This window comes from Pseudophryne corroboree, chromosome 4 (genome assembly GCF_028390025.1).
Source record: "Pseudophryne corroboree isolate aPseCor3 chromosome 4, aPseCor3.hap2, whole genome shotgun sequence".
Taxonomy (NCBI): domain Eukaryota; kingdom Metazoa; phylum Chordata; class Amphibia; order Anura; family Myobatrachidae; genus Pseudophryne; species Pseudophryne corroboree.
This window is the reverse complement of record NC_086447.1, coordinates 492,300,679-492,314,563: the sequence shown is the minus strand read 5'-3', so window position 1 is coordinate 492,314,563 and position 13,885 is coordinate 492,300,679. Positions and strand designations below refer to the sequence as shown.

The 13,885-nt window shown below is 44.2% G+C and overlaps 1 protein-coding gene across 2 annotated transcripts in view; it reads left to right on the top strand.

Moving 5' to 3' along the window:
* CDK19 (cyclin dependent kinase 19) overlaps positions 1 to 13,885 on the top strand; it is a 589,804-nt gene that overhangs the window by 541,934 nt on the left and 33,985 nt on the right. For both annotated transcript variants that reach the window (XM_063917135.1, XM_063917136.1), the window contains exon 11: positions 3,056 to 3,134. In XM_063917135.1, the coding sequence (XP_063773205.1) occupies positions 3,056 to 3,134 (79 nt within the window). The remainder of the gene's footprint in view (positions 1 to 3,055; positions 3,135 to 13,885) is intronic.

The following is a 13,885-nucleotide window of genomic DNA, read 5'->3' as shown; positions in this document are numbered from 1 at the left end:
GATAGATATAGAAAACAACAACACTTGCCCTTAGCCCATGAGGTTTAAGAAGGGAGCACATGTAATGTGTATTGTAGTAAAGCTGCAGGGGAACTTACAATTGGAACAGATATAAATTACAAACCTGCGATTAAAGAAATAGTATCTCCAATGTACTGTAAGTAACAATAATTTATTAAAACAGCACATAAAAATAATATAACAAATCAAACCAATACTCACGTTTATAACTGATTAGATTTATAGACTGTAAATGCACTACCATTTCTTTGTGTAACTGCAGAGAATATAAGGGTTATGTGGTACACAAATATCAATTTATAAGTACAGTCTTAGAGCTTCAGCAGAGTGTAAAATGAAGTTCTCCCATGGGAAATATTTATGATTATATGCAAAGAGGTGTAAAAGCAAAAGTCTATTAAAGTGTTCTTAAGGAACTCTACAGCTAATGTGTGTGAGGCCCTCCAGTGTTTCCGGGCCATATGTGCAGGATTCCACAGTCTCAGAAAAGCAAAGTCCCTGCTGGTCAGTTTTGTCAAGAGAAAGCAGGAGCATAAAGTGCTGCTAAATCACTACACTGACGCATTTCTGTGCTAGTAAGGCTGGAAAATCCAATATAGCCAGACGTTATCATAGAGTATGGAAAATTTACTTTTTCTAGACGGGAGAGAATGTGTTTTCAGAAATCTAATTTTTAATTGACCCATCTTTTGTTGTCTTTGCAGGATGGTCTTGACAGTGTCTTAAGACATGTCTGTAAAAGTTCAGATCTCTGCCATATTACTCTTCTTTCAATAGTAGTAGTCTCTTATGCTAGAAATTTAGGTGTTTTTGCAAAGGTTACTGCATGTATAGTTTTCATATGTTCCTATTATACCTCATTGGTGCATAATGTGGTTTTGACAGCTTTGCAACATCCTAAATGTTAATTAAATGTTTTTATGTGGAAGGCAGTATTTATTCTAGTATAAATAATTATACTATATTTATTTATACTAGAATTGGGGGTGCGGTCATGCAAATCTTTGTATATTTTATGAGGACCTGCGTACAAAAACGGTCCATTCAGTCAAAGTTGTATCATAATTCTAAATAAATCAGGACATCATTTTGTCCAACTCCATCTCTTTGACAGGATGACTCTCCTGAATAGAGAAATAATTTATTAAATTTGAGCAGGGTCCTGAGAATCTACTTGAATAGAACTTTAACAGTTCATAAGACTGATGACCTATTGGTCCTCTATGGTGCACAAAAAAAGGGATGGCCGTCAACTATGCAAAGCATTGCCAGATTGATCAGGGCTGTAACTCAGAGGGTATATATGAGGGTAGGGAAGCCAGTTCAGATGAATATCAATCTACGAGATCAGTGAGTGCTTACTTGATTAAAGAGTACAGATTCCATGCCAAGCAGTTATGTCGGACAGCCAACGGGTCTTTCAGGCCATACATTTACAATATTTTACAGTTTTCAATGTTTATCCATCCAATTAACCTATTTTTGGGATAGACGTTTTGCGCAGTGCAATTTCTGAGTGTACCCACAGCTTTGGAACATTTCCATATTATCAGTGTTCTCTATAAGATGAAAGATAAAACAGTATTTTTTTACATACATTAAATGCGTTTCTGTGATTTCAGTTGGGGACACTATGCCCCCACCCTTTTACGCTTTTGAGTGTTCCACTTTTACATGTATTTAATTATTATCTTTTTATTATCCTTGTTTGTTTAATCTTATCTCTCCTATACTGTTGTGTTTAGTTAATAACTGAAGTTCCTTGCAGGGACTGGATGTAGAAGGAGAGGAGTTTCTGAATTTTGTGAATTTCTGAATTAAGTGCCTAACTCCTGGGTCAGCTTCTATACCCCAATGTAGCAGTGTCACCATTGGAATGGGAGAAATGGATTTAACATAAGTGGAAAAATCCTATTTTATATAACATGAAATGCCAGGCATAAACATTTCTTTGTTTATCTCTGTGTCTGCATCCTGAGTCTTTTGGCTCCTGTAACGATTGCGGAAACATGGTAATTATTGGGGATTTTTTGGGGGACCTCAGCAGGTCCAAAAAAAATATCTGCGATAAGTGCCAGCATCGGGCTGACTTCAGTGCTAATTGGGTAGCCCTTGGGTTCAATTAGCCCATGGTAACAATTGAATTCCTAGTATCTGTTCTTACACTTACATCATTTGGCTAGAAAAATATAGAACAGTGCCAGTGACATTGATGATAACATTGAAACAATCTGCCTGCATAGGGATGTGATAAGAGGCGCCTTTGTAGAATGTGTTATTAAATATTATGGACAGTGGAAAAGACATTTTAAACATGAAGCTGGCCCCGCATAAGTTTTTCACAGCATAGTTAAATCACTCCTTTTGCACCTAACATCTGCCTTTAATGTTTAATAATTCTTTTTATGCATCTCTCTTTTTGTTTCTAGGCAACATGTTGTGAATTCATATTCATGGGTACTCTAACTAATATGCATAACCTTGCATAAAAATAATTATTTTACAAGGGAAATAATAATTTACATGTATCTCAGTTATTCAGATAGTCACACTTTTGAAGGTATCCTATTGGGTTGGGTATGTGTGACCAGCGGCTTCCCCCGGGGCTATCCAATTATCTTGTAAGCGTTCACTTATCAGGGATTCTACATCAGGCAGGCGAAGCAGAACCCCTGAAAATGAGCCCCAGGAGACCCGTTATCGGACACAAACACATGGGTCCGTAATGTTATCACGGAGCCCATGTTTTATTTGCCGATAACGGATGATTTACCGCATGGTACAAACGGGCTGTAATTGGATAGCCTGATAGCTTTATTGGGCTAAAAAGATCATTATTACCGTGCTTGTAAATCACCATACTTATTAGGATATCTCTCTTTAAGTTGTGTGAAAGGGGCTCATAGTGCTCATACAGGAAATGTATCGCCTCATATTTAGGATAGAGGTTAAATTAAACTTCTAAGACACAACTGTAGAAGGTATAGGATTATTATACTAATATGATCTAGGTTAATTTACTGCATTTTATCAGTGTATTTGCAGGCTGTCAGATTCCATATCCAAAACGTGAATTCTTAAATGAAGATGAGCCAGAAGAAAAAGCTGACAAGGTATGTGTGCGTGTGCGTGCGTGCGTGTATGTGTGTGTGTGTTTTAGGTTCAACTATTTGTATTTTATGCAGTCATTTAGATATGATTATCTATAGGCCATTCATGTAAGGTCTATTTTCCATCTTTCTACTTCACTGTCTACCGATTTTCTGTTGGAAATCCACCTCATGTGGAATGTTCTCTTACTGCTGTTGGAAGATAAAGTCATGAGTCACAGCATAGAATTTAATGAAACCATTGCATTTGTTGTTTTCTTCAATAATTCTGGTTACATTAATGATAGTAGATTGATTCTTCATGTTTACAGTCTTGATACTTGATACCTCATTACTAATGCAATAAGTAAATTGTATTATCTTTTAACACAGTATGTTCAAGACCTGAATTGGTTTAAAATGTGCATATTTTATTAATCTGTTTTCAGAGTTTTCCAATGATAGCAAAAACAGGGCTGGACTGGCCCATAGTGTTACAGGGGAAATCCCTGGTGCTCCACAAAACCTCCTCTAATGTCAGGTTCCAGACTGTGCACCTGCATTATATATTGTTACTCTATTAGAGGGCCATTTTACCTGATACAGCAGGCACATGGATAAACATGGGTGCTTGGTTTGATTCTACAGAAACTTGGTTTGATTCTACAGAAGCCACCCTCCTGCCAATGCAATTATGCTGTAGGGTTAACATATATGGGCACTGTAGTATCCGTGTTGTCTGCAGGTTATGTCCTCTCTAATTGTTGGCAAAGCCTCACAAGCACTGGCCCATACTGCTTCATGCTCTATTCTGACACTGCATATGAACACTGGGACACATGATAAACTATATATAAATGTCCTATGTATGAGGTGGTTTAAAACTGTTCACTACAATATAAATATTATTGGGGGAAATTCAGACCTGATCATAGCAGCAAAGTTGTTAGCAGTTGGGCAAAACCATGTGCATTGCAGGGGAGCAGATATACAGGGCCGGTTCTAGCCCTTTGTGCGCCCCGGGTGGGAAATAGGGGCGTGGATTCATACAGGGGGTGTGGTCAGTTACACCCCCTGTACAGTAGAGTAGCGCCGCTGAAATGCTGAGTAGTGCGCAATGACATCATTGCGCACTGCACAGCAAAGGTCCTCTCCATGAAGGGAAACTAGACGCGTAGCGTCTAGTTCCCTTCACAGGGGGACACAGCGGGCAGCACAGCAGTAGCGGATCTTGCCATGGTGCGGCGCCCTCCGGATGTCGCCGGCACCCTCCGGAAGGCGGCGCCCCTGGCAAAAGTCCTGCTTGCCCGTGTCAAGATCCGCTACTGCAGATATAACATGTGCAGCGAGAGCTGATTTGGGTGGGTTATTTTGTTTCTGTGCAGAGTAAATACTGGCTGCTTTATTTTTACACTGCAATTTAGATTTCAGTTGGAACACACCCTCCCCAATCTAACTCTCTGTGCACATGTTTTATCTGCATCCCCTCCCCCCTTCATTGCTCATGGTTTTGCCCAACTGCTAACAAATCTGCTGCTATGGGGGGTCATTCCGAGTTGTTCGCTCGCAAGCTGCTTTTAGCAGCTTTGCACACGCTAAGCCGCCGCCTACTGGGAGTGAATCTTAGCTTATCAAAATTGCGAACGAAAGATTAGCAAACTTGCAAATAGACACTTCTTAGCAGTTTCTGAGTAGCTCCACACTTACTCGGCATCTGCGATCAGTTCAGTGCTTGTCGTTCCTGGTTTGACGTCACAAACACACCCAGCGTTCGCCCAGACACTCCTCCGTTTCTCCAGCCACTCCCGCGTTTTTCCCAGAAACGGTAGCGTTTTTTCGCACACACCCATAAAACGTCCTGTTTCCGCCCAGAAACACCCACTTCCTGTCAATCACATTACAATCACCAGAACGAAGAAAAAATCTCGTAATGCCGTGAGTAAAATACCTAACTGCATAGCAAATTTACTTGGCGCAGTCGCACTGCAGACATTGCGCATGCGCATTAGCGACTAATCGCTCCGTTGCAAGAAAAAAATAACGAGCGAACAACTCTGAATGACCCCCATGATCAGGTCTGAATTACCCCCACTATCCCTATAGTGGAATAAAACACAAAGACTTATTATTTTGATGTTGCAGGGGTGGATAAATTATGCTGTTTTCTTCAGTGTCATAACAGAACTGCAGGGAACCTCTAAGAGCTTACAACATTCTGCCATATTTCTTGAAAAGTTTTTTTTCACATCCTTCGGTCCTTATTTGTTATTGGGAGTTAAGCACTTTTTCAGGAGAAAACTGGTGTTTTTGACAGATTTAAGACTTCTCCCTGTCTTCTAAAGGCTTTGACTATAAACATGATCAGAAGCACTAGGTTGTAGAGGGTGACGCTTAGTAAATATGGCAATAGATAAAATAGTCTATTAAGTCCCTTTCAAACATAGCGAGAATGCCAAGTTTTTGCCAGGGCTTGGCCAAACTACTCAGACCTCGCTTAAGTCTGAAAGCACCGACATGTTCCTGGGTCGGCGCCCCTGCTATTGACCATGGTTTTTACCGGGAATTACGCCCCTGGTGGACAACCTGGGTTATGTGTGATTCGTGCGACCCAGGATTTTACTCACGGGTCGTCCATACAAGATCCTGATTGGCATTCAGGGGTGTCTGGAGGGGTGGGGCTGTATGGAGGGTGCAGGGCTGCACTTCTAAGCAGAGACGTCACAGCCCGGGTATAGTTTTGCTAGCTCGTCAGCAGATATCTCCGGTTCCTTCATACTTAGAATTTTCTTCAGACTGTGTCCTGGTTGCTTGATACCTGAGGTTTGGAGGCTTGTGTCTGGGGCAGAGGTGTATCTTGGGGTCTGAGCGCCCCTGGCAAAGTAAGGAACTGGCGCCCCCCACTTCCCCCACCCAGGGACACAGAGGGAGGAGTTACAGGGAGGGTGCGGGTAGGGACAATGAGGTGGGCGGCTTATAGGGAGGCTGAGGTCAGGGACACTGAGGGGCAATTACAGGGAGGGTGTGGGCAAAGACACTGAGGGGAAATTACAGGGAGGGTACAGGCAGGGACACTGAGGTGGAATTACAGGAGGGTGTGGGCAGGGACACTGAGCGGGGAGTCTCAGGGAGACGGAGGTCAGGGACACTAAGGGGGAATTACAGGGAGGGTTCGGGTAGGGAAAATAAGAGGGAGGGGCTACAGGGAGGCTGAGGTCAGGGACACTGAGGGACAATTACAGGGAGGGTGTGGGAAGGGACACTGATAGGGAATTACAGGAGTGTGCGACAGGGACACTGAGGGGGGAGTCACAGGGAAGCTGAGATCAGGAACACTGAGGGAGAATTACATGGAGGGTGCAGGCAGGGACACTGAGGAAGAATTACAAAGGGTGTGCGGGCAGGAAAACTGAGATGGAATTATGGGGAGGGTGCAGGCAGGGACACTGAGGAGCAGTGCCGTAACTAGACATTTTAGCGCTGTGTGCAAGAAACAGGCTCAGCCCCCCCCCCCTTCATATTTAAAATAGGGCCAGTGCGCGCTGTAGGTGTGCGCCAAAACTATAGGGGTGTGGTTTTATGTGGAAGGGGCGTGTCCACAAAATATTACCAATTCATTTTACGCTGCACAGTGGTCTCCATTAATCAAATGACGCCACTTACACACATCACGTCAGGTAGAGCCCCATTTTACACATTATTCCAGGTAGAGCCCCTTTTACACATTACGGCAGATAGAGCCCCTATTACAAATTACGGCAGGTAGAGCCCCCTTTTACACATTACAGCAGGCAGAGCTACCTTTTACACATTACGGCAGGCAGAGCTCCCTTTTACACGTTACGGCAGGCAGAGCTCCCTTTTACACGTTACGGCAGGCAGAGCTCTTTTTTACAAGTTACGGCAGGCTGAGCTCCCTTTTACACATTAAGGCAGGCAGAGCAGCCTTTTACACGTTACAGCAGGCAGAGCTCCCTTTTACACATTACGTGCCAGTTCTCTGTCCTCAGTGCCTATGTACTGTGGGCCGAGAACATTCGGCACACACCTAGCTACGGCCCTGTACAAAAATCATGAGAACTCGGAGGTAGGCAATGTCTGCTCTCCAGCTATGGTGGAACCACAAGTACAAGCATGCTCTATCATGTAATGTCTGTCAGTGCATGATGGGACTTGTGGTTCCACAGAATGAGGACACAGGCACTTCTCTCAACTTTCTAACGGCCGACATGAAGAGTCCCCACCACTTGCTGCTGTTCTGTTCACCCAGTTGTAGTTGTGTGGCTGCTGCATGATCCTGATCTCATGGGACACTGTCAATCCATTGCCCGGAGACCAGGCCACTCACTGACAAGCAGAGGCTGGGGCAGAGGGGCTGCTTAGGTGCAGTCCAGGATCTCGCTGGCCGCTCACTGCGGCTGTGTGTGGTTGTAGATCTAGAGATTTTTAGCCGGCATGTCCCCTGGGAGTACAGGTCTACAGGAGTGCAGAAGATTGTCACTGTAACCACCAGACAGGAGGGGGAGGACGTGACTGCCGGGTTGCCATTGTATGCACTGCATTGTAACTCTGGCAGGAGCGGGTGCGAGGTGAGGGGAGGATCGGGCACTACAGCAACCCGCAGCTCACTTTTAACCTATGGTGGCGGCAGTGGAGGGGATCGGGCAGTATTGCCGCTACTCATTATAACCTCTGGTGGAGGGGGGGGCGAGTGGTCTGGCTGTACTGTAAGCTCTGGTTTCTGAGGGTGGGGGCAGGGCTTTACTGCCCGCGGCTGCACTTTAACTACCACAGGCTCACATTGCATTGTGGAACTATGGGTGTTACCAGCTGTACTGCGCCCACATTGCATGTGCGCTGTGTGCCAGGCACCGCTGGCACACACCTAGTTACGGCCCTGCTGAAGAGGAATTACGGGGATGGTGCGGGCAGAGACACTGAGATGGAATTACAGGGAGGGTGCAGGCAGGAACACTGAGGAGGAATTACGAGGTGGGTGCGGGCAGGGACACTAAGATGAAATTACGGGGAGGGTGCAGGCAGGGAGACTGAGGGGGAATTACGAGGAGTGTGCAGGCAGGAACACTGAGGGGGAATTACGGTTAGGGTGCGGGTATGGACAATGAGAGAGAATTACGGGGAGGGTGCGGGTATGGACAATGAGAGGGAATTATGGGGAGGGTGCAGGCAGAGACACTAAGGGAATTACGGTTAGGGTGCTCGTAGGGACACTGAGGGGGAATTACGGTTAGGGTGCTGGTAAGGACACAGAGGGAATTATGAGGAGGGTGCTGGCAGGAAGACTGAGGGGGAATTACGAGGAGTGTGCAGGCAGGGACACTGAGGGGGAATTACGAAGAGTGCGCAGGCAGGGACACTGAGGGGGAATTGCGAGGAGTGCGCAGGCAGGGACACTGATGGAATTACAGGGAGGGTGCGGGTAGGGACACTGAGAGGGAATTACGATTAGGGTGCGGGTAGGGACACTGAGAGGGAATTACGGGGAGGGTGCAGGCAGGGAGACTGAGGGGGAATTACGAGTAGTGTGCAGGCAAGGACACTGAGGGGGAATTACGAGGAGTGCGCAGGCAGGGACACTGAGGGAATTACGGGGAGGGTGCAGGTAGGGACACTGAGGGGGAATTACAGTTAGGGTGCAGGTAGGGACACTAAGAGGGAATTACGGGGAGGGTGCGGGTAGGGACACTGAGGGGGAATTACGGTTAGGGTGCGGGTAGGGATACTGAGAGGGAATTATGGGAAGGGTGCGGGTAGGGACACTGAGGGGGAATTACGGTTAGGGTGCGGGTAGGGATACTGAGAGGGAATTATGGGAAGGGTGCAGGTAGGGACACTGAGGGGGAATTACAGTTAGGGTGTGGGTAGGGACACTGAAAGGGAATTACAGGAGTGTGTGGGCAGGGTCACTGAAGGGGCAGTTAGAGGGATGGTACGGGCAGTGACACTAAGGGGGAATTACAAGGAGGGTGCGGACAGGGACACCGAGGGGATATATGCACACATGCATACAGTAAAAAAAAACCCTCTCTAGGTGTGATTGCACTACATGTCCCAGCAAATCCAATTGACAAGGTGTGCTGGGACTTGTAGTCTCAACACAGCTGGACAGGCAGTCACTGGTCTAGATACCTCTCCATACAGAGCTCTTTGTAAGCTGTGATCCAGACTGCCAGGATAGACAATTCAGTGCAGCTACGGTATCACAGAAAATGTACAGGTATGCTCATGCTGCACTGCTGACTGGTGCTGATTGTAGTTACTGGTGTATGGTGATAGACCACGTGGGACCAATGAGAAGGGGAGCGGATGAGGAAGAGGAGGTGCCTCGCCCCCTCCCCATACTTGGAAGTGCCCGGCTCCCTGGCTATATTCACCATCATTGTGACTGTAGTCACAGAGAGTGTCAGAGTGCAATAAGCTACTGAGAGTTCGGCAGTTGATGAGCACTGCTAAGGGATGAACTCAGTGAGAACTACTATGTCATTCTACCCCCTGGCGCGGGTGGCACTGCCGGGCAGCGCCCCCCTCTTGGCCGGCGCCCCTGGCAAGTGCCATCCTGGCCAATAGGAAGATACACCCCTGGTCTGGGGGTCAGGGTTCTGGAGATATCAAACTTCCAACAGCCGGTGCCTACTCCAGCTCCTTCCCAGAAGTCCATACTTGTGGAGTGGCTTTATATTTTGAGGATTGCTCTGGCAAGACCATCTCCATGCGTGCGCTAAGCCACCTCCCTGTCACTCACTACTTGGTCTACCGTTTTCAGGGAACTGTTTCAAGATTACAGTGTTTTTAATGTTTATACTTTGTAATATTTTTTATTTATTTATTTATTTAATAAATACTAAAAATAAAAAACTTATGTGTGATGTCCTCATATATCCAATGTGATATTTCGTGGCTTAATACATTGTATATTTAAACATGGCTAAGGAAAGTACAGTTGTTGTATGTGTTGCTGTATTGTCTAATACTTTGTAGGAGGAGTTCTTCATTACCTTTTCCTTCTGCAACTTCTGTATAGAGCAATGTAACTTCTTACTGCACTACAAAACATTAGCAACAATGGCTATCATTACCTAGATAACAGTGTTGTCAAGGAGCAAGCTAATTGGGTGAACATGAGATATCACAGGCTAGACTGAGTGTCCAAGGCTCTTGAGGAGATAATGTGAACCTGCACACGCAATTCCAAATCCATGAAAGAACTAGAATAACTCTGATTTGACATTTTGTTTTTGATTAATTAATTACCATACCACACATTTAAAAGCATAATAGAATAGAACATATTTTATCAAATATTATTCATGATTCTATCCTTTCTGAAGCATACAGATAAATAGTAGCAGCGTAGAATACAGCAGATAACTGAACCAGATGAGGTTCCGTATATAACATTGTTGTTATTGTCAGGGCATGGCGTGTACAGTTCTCTGCTGAATCTTTTTCATCTTCTAAGAAACTGTCTGCTCCATACCATTACATAATCTCTGAATCACATGGTACAGGCATTTATCCATCTTATATTTCTTACTATTGTATAAAATGGATAACAGTTAAATATTTCGCGCTCACCATTAACAAAGTTCACATATACATTACATCCAATGAAAAAAGTCCTCGTTCAGGATGCTCCGAAGAATATGTAAAATTTTCAATTTCTCTGGGAATGTCACGTATGTTGGGTGAACATATTACACAGTTGTATTTTTGTAGCTCCTAGTGTGTGCAGTGGTAGATACCTGTTTTATATTCATTATGGGGGTCATTCCGAGTTGATCGCTCGCTAGCTACTTTTAGCAGCTGCGCAAATGCATTGTCGCCACCCACCAAGGAGTGTATTTTTGCTTTGCAGAAGTGCGAACGCTTGTGCAGCAGAGCGGCTGCAAAATCATTTTGTGCAAAACAAGACCAGCCCTGTAGTTACTCTTCGTCTGCGTTGATTCTAACGACGGAGGGACGGCTTTTGACGTCACACACCAGCCCAGCGTTCGCCCAGCCACAGCTGCGTTTTCCCCGACACGCCTGCGTTTTTCTTAGCACTCCCTAAAAACGGTCGGTTTCCACCCAGAAACGCCCACTTCATGTCAATCTTCCTGCGTTCTGCCATGCGACTGAAAGCTTCACTAGAACCTGTGCAAAACCACAAAAGACTTTGTATCCATACGTTGCGCGTGCGCATTGCGGTGCATACGCATGCGCAGAAATGCACATTTTTAGCCTGATCACTGCGCTGCGAACATCGTCAGCTAACGATAAACTCAGAATGACCTCCTATATTTCTTACTGTTACATCGCTCACATTTCATCCACTTTTACATGAAAAAAAATTTCACATGTAAATTTTTATTAGTATTTGTCAAGGAATACACAGACATAGGATGGGAAGAGGGTACAGAAATAAAAATAGGAAGGGAAGAGGGAAGAATAACGCATCAGGTATATTCAATACATCGAGAGAAGATTCAACCTTACAGTATCACAACATCAGAGGTAACACTGTAGTCAACAATTATAGGGTTCAAATAGTGGGGAGTCCATAGGAATTGTTAAGCAAGTACTTCATACCAACCAATAAATGTACATTAGCAATGAGTTACCTCGTAGTTAAAATTTACAGAGATTGTAATTTGTAAGTGCTCCAAGCAGACCATTTGGGGGGAAGGAGCCTTCGCTATGGAGCTAGAGTAGGAGGCACCTGCCGTTTCAAATTCAAAATGAGATTGCACTGCGAGTTCTACATCGTTAAATGAGGGAATTAGAGGTGTGTGCCAGTGTCGTGATTGGAGGAGCTTTACGGAAGCTAATACATGACCCATTACATATAATAATAACCGGTAGAAAGTGTAGTAAAGCTAATTTTGGGTTAGGGGCTAAGGGGAATTATAGTATCGTTGAAATAAGCCAGAAAATCTGGTTCTAAAATTTTTGAAGTAGAGGGCAAGACCAAAAGATATGATAAATTGTACCCACTCCTCCACAATTACGCCAACATTCATTAGATGTAGTAGGCCACATGCGGTGAAGGAGAGCGGGTGTCAAATACTGTCTATGGAGAATTTTATAAAATTGTTCTTTATGGGACATGCATTTAGATAGAGTAAAACAAGTACGGAATACTGATCGCCATTCGTCCTTAGACAAGGTACAAGCAAGGTCAATTTCCCATTTGCTAAGGGAGGATCATTTCGCTGGTGAGTTTGGGGTAATCAAAAGGGAATAGATATTGCACCTCTACTTTTTGTTTTAGTAAGCAGATCAAGTACATATCTAGGGGTAGATGATAAATTATGGGAGGGAGGTGAAACACTTCTTAACCAGTGTCTTAGCTGGAGATATTTATAAAAGTCTCTCTGTGGTATCAAGAATTTAGATTGAATTTGAGAATACGACAATAGGGAGCCCATATCAGTTATATCCAGCAACTTCACTATGCCCTGGGATAACCACGAGTCAAAAGATAAATCAGGAATCAAGCACGCTAAACCTGTCAATGAGAGTTCCACAGAAGGGAGGGAGAGCTCCTCTGTTTTGTGCACCTGGATCGACCAAGCCTTACGGGAAGCCTGTATTGAGGTGGAGAGGACTTCAATGTGTTTACCTTCTGCAAAGGGTAGCCATAGTATATCTCACTTTTACATTAATTTAACATTTAATTTACAAGACTGACTGAATTACCCATCTAAGGATCATTACTGATTTTTTACAGTCATTGGTCTGACCGGTCATTCCCCTGACATCACATGTGCAAATATGACCAGTGACGTCCTCATTACTAAATTATACTGCAACGGCTCAATTTCTTCTAGCAGTTTGTAACTGCATTGTTTCTCAGTATGGTATTGTGTATAATAAATAGCTTTGAGATATCAGTGTTTTGGAGAAGGTGGTGTAGTTTGAAAGTTCATGGAAAACTTTCCTTATGTAACTGATGATTTAGCAGAGTTTGGAAACATTGAAAAATACTATTGCTGCAAATAGTTAAAACTGAATAACTTGTTTAAGCCGCATTTTACTATTAGAGAATATTTTTTTTGTGTTGTGTGTTTTAAAAGGGTATGGTAGAATATGTAAGCATTCAAATTGTCAACAACAAAATGTCATCAATTTTTGAATGTCAGCATGCAGGATGCCGACATGAATTGGAGGTCAACAGGTCAAATGTTGACATTGCCCGAATGCCAACATTTTGAAAATGCAGATTTCCATTGCCGAGGTTACACTAATCGCAGCCTAGTCCTAAGCCTTACTGTAACCCTAAAGTCATTCCTAAATCAACTGTTGACATTGTGAATATTGTCATATTGAATGGTGACATTCTGTCAATATCCACATTCAGAAATGTCAACATTCAGACCATGTCAACATTATGAACGTATGCCGTTGTAAAGTAGGTGGGCATTCAATTACTTTTAGCCAATTATATTATCATACTGTTTACAATAGCACAGAGATGGAGAGAAGTGTGGTGATCTTGTGAGAAGAAGGGGCCATTTAATTGAATATTGTGTAAGTGAAGACAGAACAGCAGGGCCGTAACTTGAGTGGTGCGACGTGCCACAGTGCAGAGAGTCGCTACGAAGGGGGACACTGTTCAGTGGCGCTCATCAATTTTCTCTTTTTATCATCAAACAGCTGATCCTACAAAGCAGCTAGCAGCCGTGGGCCCGCTACTGCTGCATTGTATTCAGCTAAGTCCTAGGGAGTCCCCCAGGCCAGCATCTATGCAGGGAGCACATACAGCTACCAGTGGTGAC